This window comes from Anopheles maculipalpis, chromosome 3RL, assembly GCF_943734695.1.
Source record: "Anopheles maculipalpis chromosome 3RL, idAnoMacuDA_375_x, whole genome shotgun sequence".
Classification (NCBI taxonomy): Eukaryota; Metazoa; Arthropoda; class Insecta; order Diptera; family Culicidae; genus Anopheles; species Anopheles maculipalpis.
In genome coordinates this window covers 48,056,167-48,073,370 of record NC_064872.1, presented here as the reverse complement: position 1 = coordinate 48,073,370, position 17,204 = coordinate 48,056,167, and the positions used below count along the sequence as shown (strand labels likewise).

Below are 17,204 nucleotides of genomic sequence, written 5' to 3'. Positions count from 1 at the left end.
CGCCACCTGAGGTCGCGGAAAGCAAAAAGCGGGGCCAGGAGAGCAAGGCCATAACTGCAGGTGTTCCACGGGGCTCCATTCTGGGGCCTACCCTTTGGAACATTATGTACGACGAGCTGCTGGAACTCGACCTCCCCAAAGGTGCAGAACTCATTGGCTTTGCCGATGACATCCCCTTAACTGTACTTGGGGAAGACGCAGGCGATGTGGAGGTCCTTGCGGCCGATGCCTGTTGTAGAATAGAGTCGTGGATGAGGCAGCATAAGCTCGGGATTGCTCACCACAAAACCGAGTATCTACTGGTGAGCAGCCACAAGCAGAGCCAATCTTCGTCTATCTTGATAGGTGAGTTCCAGATCATCGCGAAGCGGCAGTCGAAATACCAGGGAGTGATGCTGGACGACCGGCTTTCCTTCAAAGCACATGTCGAATATGCGTGTGAGAGTTACGGTTACGTTAGGGTACGCTGCACCAACGTGGGCAGATGTCCTGAGCGCCACAACGTACCAGGAGAGGATCGGAAGGGACCATAGGCTACTTGCTATACGGGTAACCTGTACATACCGGACGATATCCTTGGAAGCAGTCGCGGTGATTGCGGGGATGGTGCCCACGTGCTTGTAGGAGTAAGAGGCTGAATTCTATCGACGGAAGGTGGCAGGAGGTGGCATCTCCGGTGCTGTGAGACCAGCGATCCAGCAGGGGACGATGCGGAAGTGACAAAGCAGATGGGACAGTTGTGTCAGGGGACGATGGACCCATACCCTTATCCCAGCCCTCACGTTGTGGGTAGGGAGGAAACACGGAGAGATTAACTTTTACATCACGCAGGTTCTCTCCGGTCATGGGTGTTTCAAGTCCTACCTGCACCGGTTCAAGCATGCCAATGCCCCGTGGTGTGCTGGTGCAGCAAGATGGTGGAGGACGCAGAACATGTCCAGTTTGTTTGCCTGCGGTTCCGCGAGGAGCGCGTCGATATGGTGCAGAGCTGCGGAGTGGTGCTGACGACGTAAAATCTCACGCAAGTGATGCAGCTGAAAAGGAATAAGGAAAAAATGGGAAGCAGTTGGTGCTGGAATGCGGGCGATTTCCTCTCCGCGTAAGAATAAAAAAAAAACACACACACACACACACTGTTTTAGAAGTGGGTTAAGACTAGGATCGTTGTTAATGAAATAAGTAAAGCAAGTTAGTCGTAACCCATTCGTAACTCAAAGCGTTCAGACCTTAACTGAATCCGAAAAACTTTAACTCGCGCTATCAGCCCACCCCACGGCTCAACATAGATCGGCCGATGCAAGCTGATGTGGCGAGTGATTTTGCAAATACGCTTGGGAAAGCGCTACCGGAAGACTAGACCACTGAGGCGATGTCCCACTATGACCACTGCCATATGGTGGAGCAAGGCATCAGCAGCACAGCCGAGAACAATTGGTCGCGTGGCTCGTAACAGAGTAAGGAATGGTTTGATGATGAGTGCAGGCGAGCACTATCCGAGAAGAACGCAGCGCGTACCCGCATGCTCCCGCGCGAGTCCCGGCAAAACGTGGAACACTACAGTCGACTGAGGAGGCAGTAGACCCGGTTCTTCCAGGACAAGAAGCGGAGTTTCGAAGAGTCGAACGAGCAAATGATGCAGCAGCTATCCCAGTCGGGGGTCTCGCAGGGTCTACAGGATGTCGAATGCGGCATGAGGCGGTTTTACTCCCATGATCGCTATGTGCCGCAGCGAGGAAGGAGATATCCTGTCGGACGAGGTGATCAACAGGTGGAAGTGCTACTTCGACAGACACCTTAACGGAGTAGATGCAGGGGGCACCGAACTAGGCGCAGGAAGCAGAGGAGTGCAGAACTACGACAGCCAGCATGGCGATGACGAGGTACCCCCGCCATCCCTGGACGAAGTCATCAGTGCCATCAAACAGCTGAAATGTAACAAATCAGCTGGCAGCGATGGGCTGATGGCCGAACTCTTCAAGATGGACTCGGAGAGGCTTACTGCATTCTGATGGCTGATTGTTAAGATTTGGAATCAGGAAGAACTAAAGGACGAGTGGTGACGGAGTGCTTACTTCCGGGCCATCACAGTCCTGAATGCTGCCTATAAGATCCTGTCCTGAATACTCTTCTGCAGACTTGAGCCCCTTGCTACAGATTTCGTCGGAAGCTACCAAGCTGGATTTGTTGGAGGCAAATCGACAACCGACCAAACCTTCACTCTACGGCAGATGCTCCAAAAAATGCCGGGAACACCAGAACTCTACGCACCACCTGTTCATTGACTTCAAGTTGGCCTGCGAAACCATAGATCGGACCGAACTATGGATCACCATGCAGCAGTACGCATTCCCTGGGAAACTGGTACGGCTACTAAGGGCCACTATGAATGGCGTGCAGTGAGGTGAGTTTCGAACGATTCCGACAGCAAAATCGTTCGAATCTAACCGGAGTTTTAGGCAAGGGAACGGACTCTCCTGTTTGTTGTTCAACATCTCATTGGAGGGTGTCATTGGAAACGCGGGCTTCGATATCCGTGGCACGATTTTCACCCAATTCCTTGACTTCGCGGATGACATCTACATCGTCGGACGGACATCTGTCGCGGTGTGCGAGACGTATCAATGTAAACAACGAAATCCAAAAGTGCATTGTTGAGGGAAATCGTACCTACTACGGACTCCTCAAATTCCTGCGATTCAGAAGACTCCAAAAACATTGATACGTCCGGTAGTTCTCTTCGGGTACAAGCCTTGGAATATGCTGACGCAGGACGCCAATGCACTCGTCATTTTCGAACAGCGGATACTAAGAATTATCTAGCTGAGCTGTTAAGCGGTGCCATATTCCATATCCATATCCATATTGGTTTGTGGTCAGATACCGAATCTGTTGGAGAATTCTCATATTCATGCCGTCTTTTTCTTCATGATGAAGTTTCCAAACTCAACTTTCTTACAGATAGCGGTGCGGATGTATCAATGATTCTCAATTCCATTTTGAAGTTTTGACAAAGTCTAGTCTATATCCTGGTTGTAACAAACGTAAATCCTATTCCAAATTTTCGAGTAAAGTTTCCAAATGTTTCACTTGGAGTGCGAATCTTTTCCTAATATTTTTGTGCTCGCTGCCGTACACCATTTCCTTGAACAAACCTTGTACAGGTTTGTTCAACTCTCCGGATTACAACAAACCGATTAAGCATCAAGTTGTTCGTCACACTCATACCAATGGACCTTTTCCTATAAAAAAAACCAAGGAGATTCGACCCAGTTAGGCATAAGGCAGCCTACGCTAAATTCCAGCATATGCTGGAACTAGTTATCTTCCGACCTTCTTCGTCGCTAAGTGTCATCGCCCCTACACATGGTGGCTAAAACTGATGAGTGATTGGAGATCCTGACCGATACGCAATCACTCATATCTAAAATTTTGCGACGAATCTGCATAACTGTTCACACGTTCACCAGATCATTACTCGGCGTAAATAAACGCCGTAGTCGTTTTGGCTCCTGTGATCCATTTATTGTAATATGCCGTGAGTTTAATGTAGTCTGTAATTATTTTGAACCTGACATGTACTCGACCGCCATTTATAATTGTATACGTCGTACACTTTAATTTACGAGCTAATGTGCAACTAGATTATTGCTTCAAGGGGCCATTCATGGACCGTTGATTTTCAAATAACTTATACAAGTTATAGAATGTTATGGTGCAACCTGATGACCAGACACTCAGCTTTGGGCAAGCAATTGCCAGGTGCATGATGTGTGAGTGAGTGTCCTAGGGCGCTGACCGCAGGATCGGGTCAGCGCGCAATCTATAAGCAACAAGGTAGAGAGGGATTCGAGAGACTCAGTTGGAAGATAGCTAAGCGTTCGGTGTGTTGCGTGTGGTGCGTGCGTTATTTTAATTAGGTCTAATAAAGTGTATTATTCGTTTGTGTCTTAAATGAAATGTTAAATATAATCAACTCGGACACCCTAAACCCAAGACACAACATAGAATAAAATCATTTAATTGCTTCATGTTGGGTGCGTACGTAACCGGACACTCACGCGCTCTCTCCGTGAGAAGCCTCTCGCGGATTGATGGGCACGAGTGTCCTGGGATATGAGTATCTCGATAAGGGATCGGGATGCGTGAAGGAGAGTCGAAGATCAGCCAGCGAAGCGCGCACTCGGGTGGTGTGGTGGCACTGCACATTTTTTACGTTATAGAATAAAATAAGTGTTTTATTGTATGTAGTTTACGTTGTGTTGTGATCGTCAATATATCAGGCCACCGATATCACAACAAACTGTAAAACTTCAGCAGCTATAGCTGTTGAATAACAGACGTCGTTCACTAAAATGACATCGAAGTAAGTCGCGATTAGTAAGAGCCGGTTACTTTGTAACTTGAAATGCGCCTATGTCAACTGTCAGCCTAAACAGTATGGGATGGGATACAGAGTGTCAAAAAAGACGGTTGAAGCGATCAGTCGCAAGCGCACACTACTTAATGTTACATGAACGCCTTTTAATAAAATTTTACAATTGTGATGTAAAATGTGTTACGCATAGACATCATCGTCATATCATAATCCGTGCAACGATCATAGCCTTTCGTTGCAATAATACAGGGCATAACCTGCAAGGTCTCTTAGCCAGCCTTTTGTCGAGCTGGTTGATTAATGATGCATAGGATGTCAAGACAGTAATAGGCAATCTGGATTTCTTAAAACGAGGCGCTTAGTGTTAGGCACCTATTACTAAGGCAGCCATCGGAGGTCTAGACGTCCTTCATCTTCACCCACCGTTAGATCCACCACAGATGTTAACAAAAAATAGATTAAAATAGCGACTAAACATTACGCATCAAAATAAAACGCTATAAATATTACAAAACTTTTCACAATGTTTCATTCACAATGATTTGTGTTGCAGACACTGCGACCAGAGCTTATCCGCACACTCGATGTTATCAGGGAACATACAGCATACGATGTGTAGCGCAAACAGTCGTCTCTTTCTCATGCGTAGTCCTTCGACGCAACGAGAACATTAGGCGATGATACAGTTATGATTCGGCACCCGGCTCAGACGTGTCTGCCGCGCACGGCATGTACTCGTTGGCATGTTTTCTATTTTAATGTACTTTGTTTATGTTACGTTTTATTTGTAATAATAAACTAAGTTTTAAGCACAAAACACAAAAATTTGCTTCAGTTCTAGTTTTCGATTCAACTCATCATAAACCTACGATCAATCATTTACAGTTCGACTCTGGGGCGTGCAATTTAAAATTCAAATTGATCACCTTGATTAGAGGAGAGGTTATAGTAAAACCATAGTGAGGGAATTAAAGCAGAACAAACCATGTAATAATTTGAAAGACAACTTTATTTGTTTGCTACAGAACTTGGAAACAAATATTCATATGTAATTTATTATTCTATCCATTCATTAAGATTATGGTCCACCAATGTACTATAGAGTTAGGTTAGCTTCACGATAACACAATTGGTGCTCAGATTACGAAAAATTTGAGTGATTATTTATCGTATTTTTATTCCATCAAATATCACATACGCTCATTCGACTAGATTAACAAAATTATATAGAATAGAATAGCAGTTCAAGAATCTTCAAAAATGGAATAAATAATGAAATTAGAGAATGAAACATAAGTGAAATAATTCATATTTGCTATTGAGTTATGCGACTGGTTGTGGTTCTGTGGTAAGACTCGTAATTTGGCAAAATATTAAATTACAATACCATACTATGAAATGTTGAGCCACAGGTAGAAATAAACCAGGCGGTAAATAATTGAACTCAACAACTTAAACCGATTACATATTACAATATGCCTATATAAAGATAAAGAAAAACATAATATATATTTCAGCAAATATGCATTCTCCTGTGCAACAATCTGAACCGCGTTTTTATTTCGATTTATGAAATTTTTGAATTTGTTGAAGACATGATAAATTACTATGTTTTTCTTCTATTGCACGTTACTGGTAGAATGATGTACTTCCCCAGTTGAAACAAAAATTTATTTTTAAAGTAAATCTTTACAATAGATATTCTATTGTTGGTTAGTGTCATTGTTTTTTTTGTGATTTATTTTTTCGTCAAGACTTGCAACTACCTTGCACATGTTTATGCATGTTTATGCACTTTTTAATCTGTCTAGTGAAGTAATCATTTTCGAGTGTACTGCTTTATAGAACATTTGAAACTTTTGTCATTGAACTACTCTTTGTTTTGTTGCGTTTGAATAAACTTTGTTTCTATGATGGTAATTCGTATCTATTGAAATTGTGTGCGTATATTGTCTGTGAAGGAAAATGATATAAAAATTACAAACTTTACTATACTGTTGTAAATGTTTGCAAAAATTAAGAACAAATACATAGCTAAAAATGTTTCTGCACTTTCCCAATTGTTGTTTCACACAGATTTTTTTTAAGTAATACATATGATTTTACTTATATAATACAACTAGCATATTTTACTTCCTACTTTCAAAATGAAGTGTTCCTAGTACGATGAGTTCCACAATGCTAGACATACACACAATTTACATTTTAGTCTAGCGAGTATAGATTTCCCATGGTATTGACGGATAAAATCTTGATTATTAAGGGAGTTATAAAACTTGACGGTGAAATACTTGTTCTGTAAACAGTTATTTTCAGCAGGGACGGCTAAATTTCACTGCATTTTACCCTAGACATATCTACGAACGATATCCTTCATATTGGGGACATCTTTCGTAGATATTGTCTGTTCTGCTGTCAGTGTGTGTCGCAATATCGCACTAATATAGGTATGGATCCGACTCATCATAGGCTCTCTATACTTTACTCCGGCTTTACTCCGGCAGAATGGTAACATATCTCTTCAAATATCTGAACTTGTTTATACAGGGAAACCCAACCCCTTGGGAAGATGGGTTGTATGGTCAAATGGAGCGGAGATGGGTGGGTTGGTGGTTGTGGGGGGGGGGGGGGGGTGGAGAGTGGATAACTGGCGTCTGTTCTCCATGTTAGGGGCGGCTGGTTGTTCTTCTGTCCTGGCATCCTACGGGACTTTAATCAGCTAAGATGCGTAGGCCCTCCGACGAAACAGGGGGACTCCGACCAGTTGGGGGAGAGGCCTTGCAAGACACCCCCAATACCATTGCAACGAAGGGGGACCAAAACATTTCGAATCGGATCAACAGATACAGACCCACGTAACGGAATAAGGAATACGATTGGAAACTCGGGACATGGAACTGCAGATACCTCACATCACCCGGAAGTACCCGCATTCGTTCGGACGAAGTGAGTACCCGTGTCTTCGGAGTAGTAGCACTTCAGGAGGTGCGCTGGAAAGGAGTAACGGAGCGCTCCTACCGAAGTGATTGCATGATCTACCAAAGCGGTGGACAAAAGCATGAACTCGGTACGGCGTTTCTGGTCATAGGTGAGATGTGAAAGCGAGTGATCGGGTGGTGGTTTGATCATTGAACGGATGTGCAGGTTGAGGATATGCGGAAGGTTATCAATCTGAGCATTATCAATGTGCATAGTCCGCACCTTAGAAGCACCGATGACGATAAAGACAGTTTTTATGCGCAGCTGGAGAGGGAGTACGACCGCCCACAACACGACGTCAAGATTGTCATCGGAGATTTTAACGCATAGGTCGAACGAGAGGATGCATTTAAACCCACGATAGCAAGTTTCAATGCCCTCCAGCTGACGAACGACAACATGGACGGCGACAGGATGGACTGTGCTAACTTCCAGACCGTCACTGTCCTGAATGCTGCGTATAAGATCCTGTCCCGAATACTCTTCTGCAGGCTTGAGCCTCTTGCTACAGATTTCGTCGGATGCTACCAAACTGGATTTGTTGGAGGTAATTCGATAACCGACCAAATCTTCACCCTAGGGCAGATCCTCCACAAAGGCCGAGTGCACCATATCCATACGCGCCACCTGTTCACTGACTTCAAGGCGACCTAAATATCATAGATCAAATACCATAAACAGTGCAAAGAGAGAGTTTAGAGCATGTTGTCGGAATCGTTCGAATCTCACCAGGGTGTGAGGTAAGGGGTCGGACTCTCCTGTTTGTTGTCCAATATCATTCTGGAGGGTGTCATTCGAGCGCCGGGTGCTAAAGACTATCTTTGGCGGTGTGTGCGAGCAGGGCGTGTGCCGAAGGAGAAGGAACCACGAGCTAACCGAGCTGTTTGGCGGTGCTGATATCCTGACGGTAGTCAAAACCGGAAGGATACGATGGCTGGGGCACGTGATGAGGATGCCGGACTGATGCCCCAACAAGAAGGTGCTCGCCAAGGACCTGTTCTGCACGAGGCGTAGAGGAGCACAGTGAGCTCGTTGGCTGGATCAAGTGGAGTCAAACCCCTAGGAGATCGGATGCAGTCGTGGTTGGAGGACTGCAGCCCTAGCCATGTCGACGCGACGTGCTCAATCCTGAGCAGGCCATGAAGAAGAAGAAGAAGAAGAAGTTTGGGGGTTAAATTCGAAAAAGTTGAACATACTTCTGCTTTTAATCATCGGCTAGTTATTCGTCGCATAGTTCTTAGTGCATGCATGAAATTATTTATCATAGTTACTATCATATCATACTCGAAGAATATGTTGTTTCGTTAATCGTTTTATACAATTAACAACGAGCAATGATGTCACAAAAATAAAGATAAGTATTAGGATTTGTTAAAGTAGTTATACGTTCATCTATGACTGCGCTTCAATTTGCTGACGTGATCTTTTTAGTTGAACGTATGTTCACCAATGAATACGTGTGATCATAAAAGAAAATAAATTATATAAATAAGTGATGGTTTGATTGTACGGTCAGAAATTTACGACACAATAAGGTTTAATCCCTTTAATAGTGCTCTCAGTTTGCAAAAATGGTAAAAAAATTGTTTCACAAAAAAACCAAATTTTTCTATAGTTGGTAATAATAACCAAGTAATACGAAAAATATTTCTCAAAAACAACGAAAACAGAAATAAAATTGACGAAGACTCGAATAAAATCTCGAATCGGCCATACGCAATATTTGACTGACTTAAAAACACTCGGACTATCCGAAGATTAATTCACAGCTTGAGACAAACAAGAATTGCAAACACAAAACAATAATCACAAAAAAACTAAAATGATGTTTCAAACCAAACTTTTTTTCTCACCTGGCTGATTATGCATGAAACTGTTTTCATTGCATACTGTACCAAGACAGGTAACAGTTCTGTTTCTTCACACTAGTCTGATCAACGCGGTACACTAAAAAATAAACATTTGCACTTAATAGTAAATATCACCGTTTAGTCAAAAAACATAAAAGTGGTACGCATTCTTTTAAAATGAAATGACATGCGCTTCTCTTTATAATTGGGTACGTATTTTTTCCATTGTTTTTGCGAATAATTCTTTTTGGTTTTGCTTCTTTTTTTCAAGCTGTTAAAGATTTTGTCGCAAGCAACCACAGCTTTTAGTCATAAGCCGACGATTAGCGCCGGAAGTATAGCCTCTTAAATGTGGATATTTGAAACGCCCGTTTCCGAGTTGCCATGTGTTTGTTTTTTCAACACTTCGTGCTCATTTTTAGCTTGACGAAGCCAATTTTTAAGATCTCGTGTCTTCTCGAGCAAAGAAATCGTGTAATGATGTTGGTTTTGGCTATAATTAGAAGATGGTTGCGGTCCCGCTGCATAGATGGCCACTGGGGTCTGGTTAAAGGTTGATGTTGTTGTAGTTTGCGGAAGTACTACGTCGCAACACTGTTTACCAGACACTGGATTGTACTGCACTGTGGCGGTGTTGTTGAGAAAGTCCATCTCTGCAAAACGCATCACAGGTAGACCGCCGCTGGTTGGATCTGGAATGGTCATTACAACAATAAAAAAAACCCCCGTTACAGGCACAATTACAGTATTCAAGTGTTGAATTCTTAGGCAAAATAATAATTAATAAGCATAGCCATTTAGCATTGTCATCTCAACGAGTAGTTGGGCCAGTAAGTTTTCAATCTGCACTGGACAGAAATATTAAAATTCAACCCTGAAATGAAACTCTTGGTACTTACTGAGCAAACTCCAAATTTCCTGTATCTCGCCATGCAAATGTTTTAAGCACATTATTGTATCGGTGCACTCTGCATTTCTTGCGGGTCCTCTTGTCTGCAAGCGACCATAATGTTCGGTAGTAGGTACATCGGTGCTACTGAAACCCGAACTCGAATATGATGACAAATCGCTCAGAGTCTCTTTCTGCTTCTGAAGCGGCATATCTCTGGGACCTGATCGGATGGGATGCTCTTTTTCGGAAAGTGTTTGCAGCGAATTTTCCAGATGCCGCAGCCGTATTACTTTCTCTCCAAGTAATGCTCGTGTCCGATGCAGCGATACTTCCATTTCGGTTAACTCTTTTTCTTCCTGAAACATGAAACAGGGAAGTTGTTTTAGTTTCGGCAAACAAACAAATAAATCGGCAACTGCAAGCGACGCCAGTCGTTAGCCCAAGTTAGGCTAAAAAGAATCATTAAAGCTTCTTTGGTAGCCACGAAAGCATTTGGGCTGCTATTTCTGGCTTAATTGACTTGATTGTACCCGTAGCTGGAGTGACCCTGCCGCGTGTATACCAGAACTGCTAGCTCTTGGATCACTGGACCGTCCCATATATCATGAAACTTGACATAAGTATTTGTATATGTATATTCTTTCTTAAGTTATAAAATCATCGAAATATACAGGGCGTAATATACATTGAAATATATGTATGTACTAAAATGTATGAATGGTTGCAATGAATGAAGCTTTATAATTTAAAGTTTCCTTTAAAAAAAAAAAGAATGTCTCGATGGTATTCGATGGAACTCGATGCAGATGACCGTCCTTAGTACAATACTAAAAAAGTAGACACCAGCCATTGCCACCGTAGCAACGTGTGTACTTAATGACACATAGAAGCTATTGCTAGGAAGTTCGATTGATTTTCATGTCCAGAACATGAAGCAGGACGAGATGAGAGCTGAGAGATGAAAAAACAACACCTGGCACGGTGAGCGGAAATCCAGCATTCTATGACAAGTAAACACTTTACTGCCATGTCTGAACAAAAACCTTCATTTCGTATAATTTGTTTCGTTGAAACTGGATCTCCTGTGGCGCTACGTGGAGTAAGGACCGGAACTGACCAATTAGCTATGTGTAAAGCCTAATATGGCGATAATTCATTTAATTGTACGCATTTGTACAATATCATTTAAATAATAGCATAAGCTTCAATTCCCATCCGGAACGTTCCTTGGTAGTGGGGTCTGACTATCCAACTACGTGGTATCAGTAGGTCTAGTAATCCATTCGATGGCCGGCATGACCTAGAAGGTCGTTAAACCAAGAAGTTGTATTTCGATAATTCTTTTTGTTAGGGACCCGTTTCTTGTGACTGATATTTTGAAAGTTTTTAGACATTAGACACAACACAACCAAGTAATAGAAAGAGAACGTTCCTTATCGAACGTACGCAGGGATTATCAACCCATCAAACAGATGTTAGAATAGTAAAAACAAAGCGGCATTCGAGATGCACAACCTCATCCGACTTGAACACACATTACATCACTTTAGCTGCGCTGTTTCAATCAATAAGACAATCCGCAATTGATTTAGAAAGCCGTCAGATTCTTCACCATTGTAAAGGTGAATTCTTGGCTTGGATTTTTTATGGTGAGTGATTAACAATCCAAGCCTCTTGAGAAATTATTCGTAAATGCTAATCGGAACACCCGAATCGTTTCGAATACTACTCCGGTAACCATGATCAAGGTATGGAAGAAGTGCCGAATCTGACGGCTTCCAATTGCAAGTTGTTTTATTGATTGATGAGGTTGTGCATCTTGAGTCCTGCATTGTTTAAACTATTCTTACGCTTGTTTTATTGGGTTCCAGCCAATAAAACCCTATATATGTATTAAGATATATAGGGATAGACACAGCTATCCATCATGTAAAAGCACGACAGGAAATATTTGTTGTGCATAGAATGGCGATTGTTTCAATAGTACTTACATGAAATATTTGATCCACCGTTTGCTTGTTCTTGATCGCATGCTTGACCGCAATATCACGTTGTTTCGATTTGAATACATTTTTCTGTGCACGCAATGATTCCTTTGCTCTCATGACAGAATCGCGCTCGAGCAAGATACGGTGCTTGAAGAACTCCAGCTCACTTCGATCGGTAGTAGTGCTCACAACGTCACCTGTTTCACCATGCATACAAGCGTTGGCTGATGTTGGCTTACTGGTATTATCGACGTTAGTTATATTATTAACAAACGGATATCGCAGATGGTACGGTGCGTCGAGATTGCAATCCGGTATCTGGTCCTCCAACTCTTCTAGCTTCTTAAGCTGTATGCGAAGATTTTCCACCGGTGTGTTAGCTTTCGTGCCTACTTCCCGCTCGTGCTTAGCGGTCGAGTTTAATTTTGAGGTGGAAGATGATTTGGTTTTGGTGAAAATTTTTCGCTTGGGACGTGCGGCCGCTGTTGCAGCTCCAGTAAAGGAACTACTGCAGGAATTCTCTACCCCTTGTCCATTGTCGCAACTGATTTTCTGGAACTCAGAGTCGGAGCTAAAGTTGTCCTCGTGCTGAATGTTGCCAAATATGTTCTTCACCTGGAAGTAGTGTTTTGGGTATCTGGCCTCACTTTGACTCGAATCGTCCACCTGATGTTTTAAAGTAGTATTATTATTATGATTATTGTTGGTATGGTTCAGCAAAAATGCCGATTTACGAGACTCGACAGAACCAGCCGGACCGTTTGAATGTAGCACATTGTGCTTTGATTCCACTTCATACCCGTCGCCCGTGGTGAGCATCCGTTTAGAAGCTCCTGCCCCGGATGGGTGACTAAGAAGAGTTTTCTCTGACATCATCATAGGTTTGGCTGTTGTTGATGAAACAGACGTGCCTTTCCCAATCTCATAGGAGTACGATGGCAATGGTTTGGAATTGGTGCGATCGTCCGTTTCGTAACTGTTGCTGCGCAAACTGTGTTGCTGCTGTTGTTGCTGTTGTTCACGCCTTTTCTTACGGCGTTCTAGGGAAATGCGAACATCCGTCTTTAAGCGAGTATACTTCTCCTTCAAACATTTGTACTTGTCTTCCAGCAAACGTTTTTCACAGCGCACCTTCTCGTACAGCCGGTCCTCGCCCGTCTCCCGCATACGCTGTCGTTCCATCTCTAGTTCGTGAGTTAATTTGATTTTGATCTCCGATAGATTGGTACTGTGCTCTTTTTTAAGCAGCTCCTCTTCCATCTTCAGGTCGCGTTCCAGCTCTTCGACGATTTCGTCATGGTTTTTTTGTAAATTTGCCATTGTAACCTTGTGGGTGTTTGTCACTTCCTTCACGCGCCGATCGAACTCTTCCTGCAAAGTCTCCTGGTACACGGTATATTCTTTGTTATTTTCTTCTTCGTAATCCGTTTTTAGTTCATTTAGCTTTGCTTGGTAAAACTCTTTAATTTCATCAATATTTTGCTGATGTTGTTCCTTCAGACGCTGCCTTTCTTTCGTGAGCAGCTCTTCGTAGCGACTGCGCTCCTTTGTTAGTTCGATTCGAATTTTGCTTTCTTCCTGTTGGGCGAGAGATCGCAACTCCTCTTCCAATTTTGCTTTGTAGCGTTCCCGCTCCTGGTCGATAGAATGTCTAAGAAATCGTAAAGAATCCAAATCCGGATCGTCCGATAAATCATTGCTTATTGCTCTTGGAGTTGATGCTGCAGCTGAGATGGGTTTGCCTTCTTTAGCGATCGTAACGCCAACTCCTGTTAATACCTCCGATCCTGGTTCCGAGGATTCCGAAGAAGTTTGTTTTAGACCTTCTTCACAAACGTCTTCCTCTTTTTTATGGTCTGCTAACCGTTCGTCCACACCAACTTTATAATCAACGTTGGCGTCTGCTTCTTCATCATCATCATCACCATCATCATCATCATCATCGTCATCATCATCCTCCTCAACACCATCATCACCTTTCTGACCAAGTGTCGCATCAGTATCTGTTCCTGCTTTCATTTCATTTGTTGACCTGACAGTGTCAATATCAATATCAAAGCGCACACTTTTCCGCTCATCATTTCCAGAATCATCATTGGGAGTGCTTTTAGACCGCACATAGCTCAAGCTTGTGTCTCGCAGAATGCCCTTCATCTCTGATTCAGGCTTGCGCCCCAAATCTAAACTTCCAAACTCGAGTTTTTTGTTCGACTTCAAAAATTGCGATCCCGTTCCGGTAATGGTAAACCCCCCATACAAAGATGAGCTCATTTTACCATCGTTTGTCATTTTAATGGGTTCTTTAACGTCGTTATTCACCTCATGACCACCGGTATCCATGTTAAAAGAAAGCTTTTTAGTAAAAGCGATCGCTGAATCAACGTTACTTTTGTGTTTAACTACACCGACAGCGGCATCTTGACTGTTGTTCTCTTTGTTCGAATCACTTTCGTCATTTGCACTCGACGCGGCCAAATTTGTGACCCCACCAGCCAATTGTTCCGACTTCTTTGCGTCCTGGTTCGTTTTGTTGCCCTTTTGTTGTTGGTTTGCTAATGTAAGGCTGCCGCCACCACAATCTGGATCCTTCGCTTGAGTTTGATCATTGGTGGAGAAAGCGGTAACAGATTTATTGTAACTCGACTTTAAACTTCGAAATCCAGAATCACCAAACGATGTGGAATCGGATCGGTCTACAGCTAGAGCTTTTCTAGCATCAATCACTTTTGCACGATACAACACATCGATTGGATGTTCCCATTGTGATTTTTTTGTAATCCGATCATAGTAGTAGTATGCTTTGACTTGCTTGCTGTAGCTATAACAACAAAGAAAGATGGAAAGAAAGAGCAATGCAATAATATTTTAATTTAGTTTTTCTCCATTCACGGGGGCAGGACACACGGTGTCCACAGATAAAAGTCGTTGGTACGAACTCGATACGATAGGCTATTGATTGCGAATTTGCCATTCGAGCAAGCACAATATATCTTTAGTCCATACCGTTTTGGAAAACATCCAAAAAATTTGGAATAAAAAACCCTTATGAACCAGCAAATGTTTTGTTGATAGGTTCTACCATTACCCATTTTAGCCAATCTTTCCTGTATGAATAACTTTCTATGACTTTAATTTACCCATCACTATATAATTAGTACGCTGCAGCGTATGGGTGCGGCTACGTCATTTCGATGTGTTAATCCCAACAGAGTAGTAGCACACCGGTTCACGACACCCGGGCCGGGGATAAAACTCGCAAAGGGACCGTTCTGACTGTAAGTGTAATTGGGTGCATTTTCTGGCTGCAAGAAAATACGACAGGGCATGCCAAAACCTACAAAGGTTGAATAACCAAGAAAAAGACTGAGAAGTAATACAATAATGGGGCTCTGTATACAAGTACAGAAAAAATCCCTGTTTTGTTATACAAAATCACACAAAAAAACCTCTGTTTTATTGACAAGCGTTTTCACCCAAAAAAACCCAGTTTCAAAGCTGAAATCTTCCAATAAAATTAGCTCATAGTATGAAAAAAATCCAATCCGTACGCATGTTCTCTCATCAGCTGGAAAACCAGCTGTCTGCTTCTTTAGCATTTCATTCCCTATGTACTCTCTTTTGCGACAATGAAGTTACTACAACATACTACTACATATGCATCTGCAATACATAATTTGCGTTGCAAAACGGTTTATGTTGGGCAGGCAAATGTTGAAACAATAAGTTCAATAATATTTAGCAAACGCAATGTAGTTCTATTCATTCTACGTACCATGGTTTCCAGTTTTCTGGCAAGGGGTGTAGTAATCCTTGTCGTGCTAGATAAATTATGTGCGCCTCCTTTTCTGGATCAATGCCGATTTTCACTGCGTATTCGATAATTTCTGTAGTACGATTATGTATCGGAGTTTGGCGTCAAAAATTGGAGACGAACATGTAAATAAAATAAATACAATGTGTAAAAACAGCTGAATGTAGCTATTACTTGTGAAGTACGATGTGTGAGTATGTTAATAAATTAGAAAAAAAAACAACAAATTATTGCAAACCTCGACGCAGTGAAAATTTTTGCTTCACATCCGGTGACAAGACATATCTCACTTTTTCCTACCTTCCTTTGTCGGCTCATACGTGGAATAGAATATTTCTTCTTCTGGTTGGGTAAACCCAGCATATGATGGGGTAGCCATGATTATCCAACAAAGTTTTATAGGTCACTGATTTCTATACATTAGGTGGTGTTTCCAACCTCAGTACAAACTATTATTCAGTACAAACAGCACGGAAAAATTTTAATCAAGCGTTTCGTAAATTACGCACATATATTATACCCGTTACGAAACTTCTCTAGCTGTTGCAAAACACGTTTGTTCTTCACTGCAGAATGTTGGTTTTTGTTTCATCACTGAAGAGTGCTTGGAAAATTGTCTCATCTACAGAGGTAATTCAGATCCTGCCTAAGAAGAATAATAACAACTCAGCTTTCGTCTTTCGTCCTGGTAAGGAATTAGAACATGTACTAAAACGCATGCGCCTGAATTTGTACATCGTTTCAAAATACTCCAGTTTTGCGAAGTAAATTAATGCTTTTTTTATATTATGCGTTTTACAAGTAACAGAAATTGTTTTCTTTCCTAGCCGTTTATCAACAGTTAACAAGCTTACATCAATTTGGCCACCCAAAATAATCTTGACAGAGGTTTTCAATGTCAGTTCTTATGAACCAATATAAAAAAAAAACAGTAGTAGTATCTATAGTTACCGTTTGTGAAATATTCCACAAGTTTATTTTTATGTTGTTGTGTTGCTCATGCCAAGGTGAACGAGTGTTGCTACTGTACTACCAGGACATTTGACCGTGTTTTCATTCACGTTATATGTTGCTACAAAATGTTTGCAAATTTCCTTTGCCATGGCAACCGACGCAGGCATGTTAATTCACCATTCCATGACCATACATTTTGAAATTTCAAGGCACTTTTTGACGCTGACTCAAGATTCAAACAATTGACAGATTTGCTTTGTTTGTCATTTGCCAGAGATTTTTATTTATTTTAGTATGACAGCTCTACCCCGTGTTGTCGTTTGCTACTAATATTTAAAGCAAAAACTATTGCATA

The 17,204-nt window shown here is 42.1% G+C and overlaps 1 protein-coding gene across 1 annotated transcript; it reads right to left on the bottom strand.

The window, feature by feature from the left end:
* Positions 1 to 9,549: 9,549 nt before the first annotated feature.
* Positions 9,550 to 16,319, bottom strand: LOC126561429 (centrosomal protein of 164 kDa). The gene is made up of 5 exons (XM_050217567.1): positions 16,196 to 16,319; positions 15,857 to 15,968; positions 12,088 to 14,902; positions 10,104 to 10,452; positions 9,550 to 9,896 (listed from the first exon to the last, which is right to left on the bottom strand). The coding sequence occupies exons 1-5, from the start codon at positions 16,272 to 16,274 to the stop codon at positions 9,550 to 9,552; spliced, it is 3,702 nt and encodes a 1,233-aa protein (XP_050073524.1). The 5' UTR covers positions 16,275 to 16,319.
* Positions 16,320 to 17,204: the final 885 nt, after the last annotated feature.

Bases quoted from the DNA above. Each gene is read 5' to 3' on its own strand.
- LOC126561429 (XM_050217567.1), bottom strand. From the start codon at position 16,274: ATGGCTACCCCATCATATGCTGGGTTTACCCAACCAGAAGAAGAAATA. The intron at 14,903-15,856 runs GTACGTAGAATG...TTGTTGTTATAG, and splicing joins CCAGAAAACTGGAAACCATG to CTACAGCAAGCAAGTCAAAG. The intron at 9,897-10,103 runs GTAAGTACCAAG...TGACCATTCCAG, and splicing joins GGAAATTTGGAGTTTGCTCA to ATCCAACCAGCGGCGGTCTA.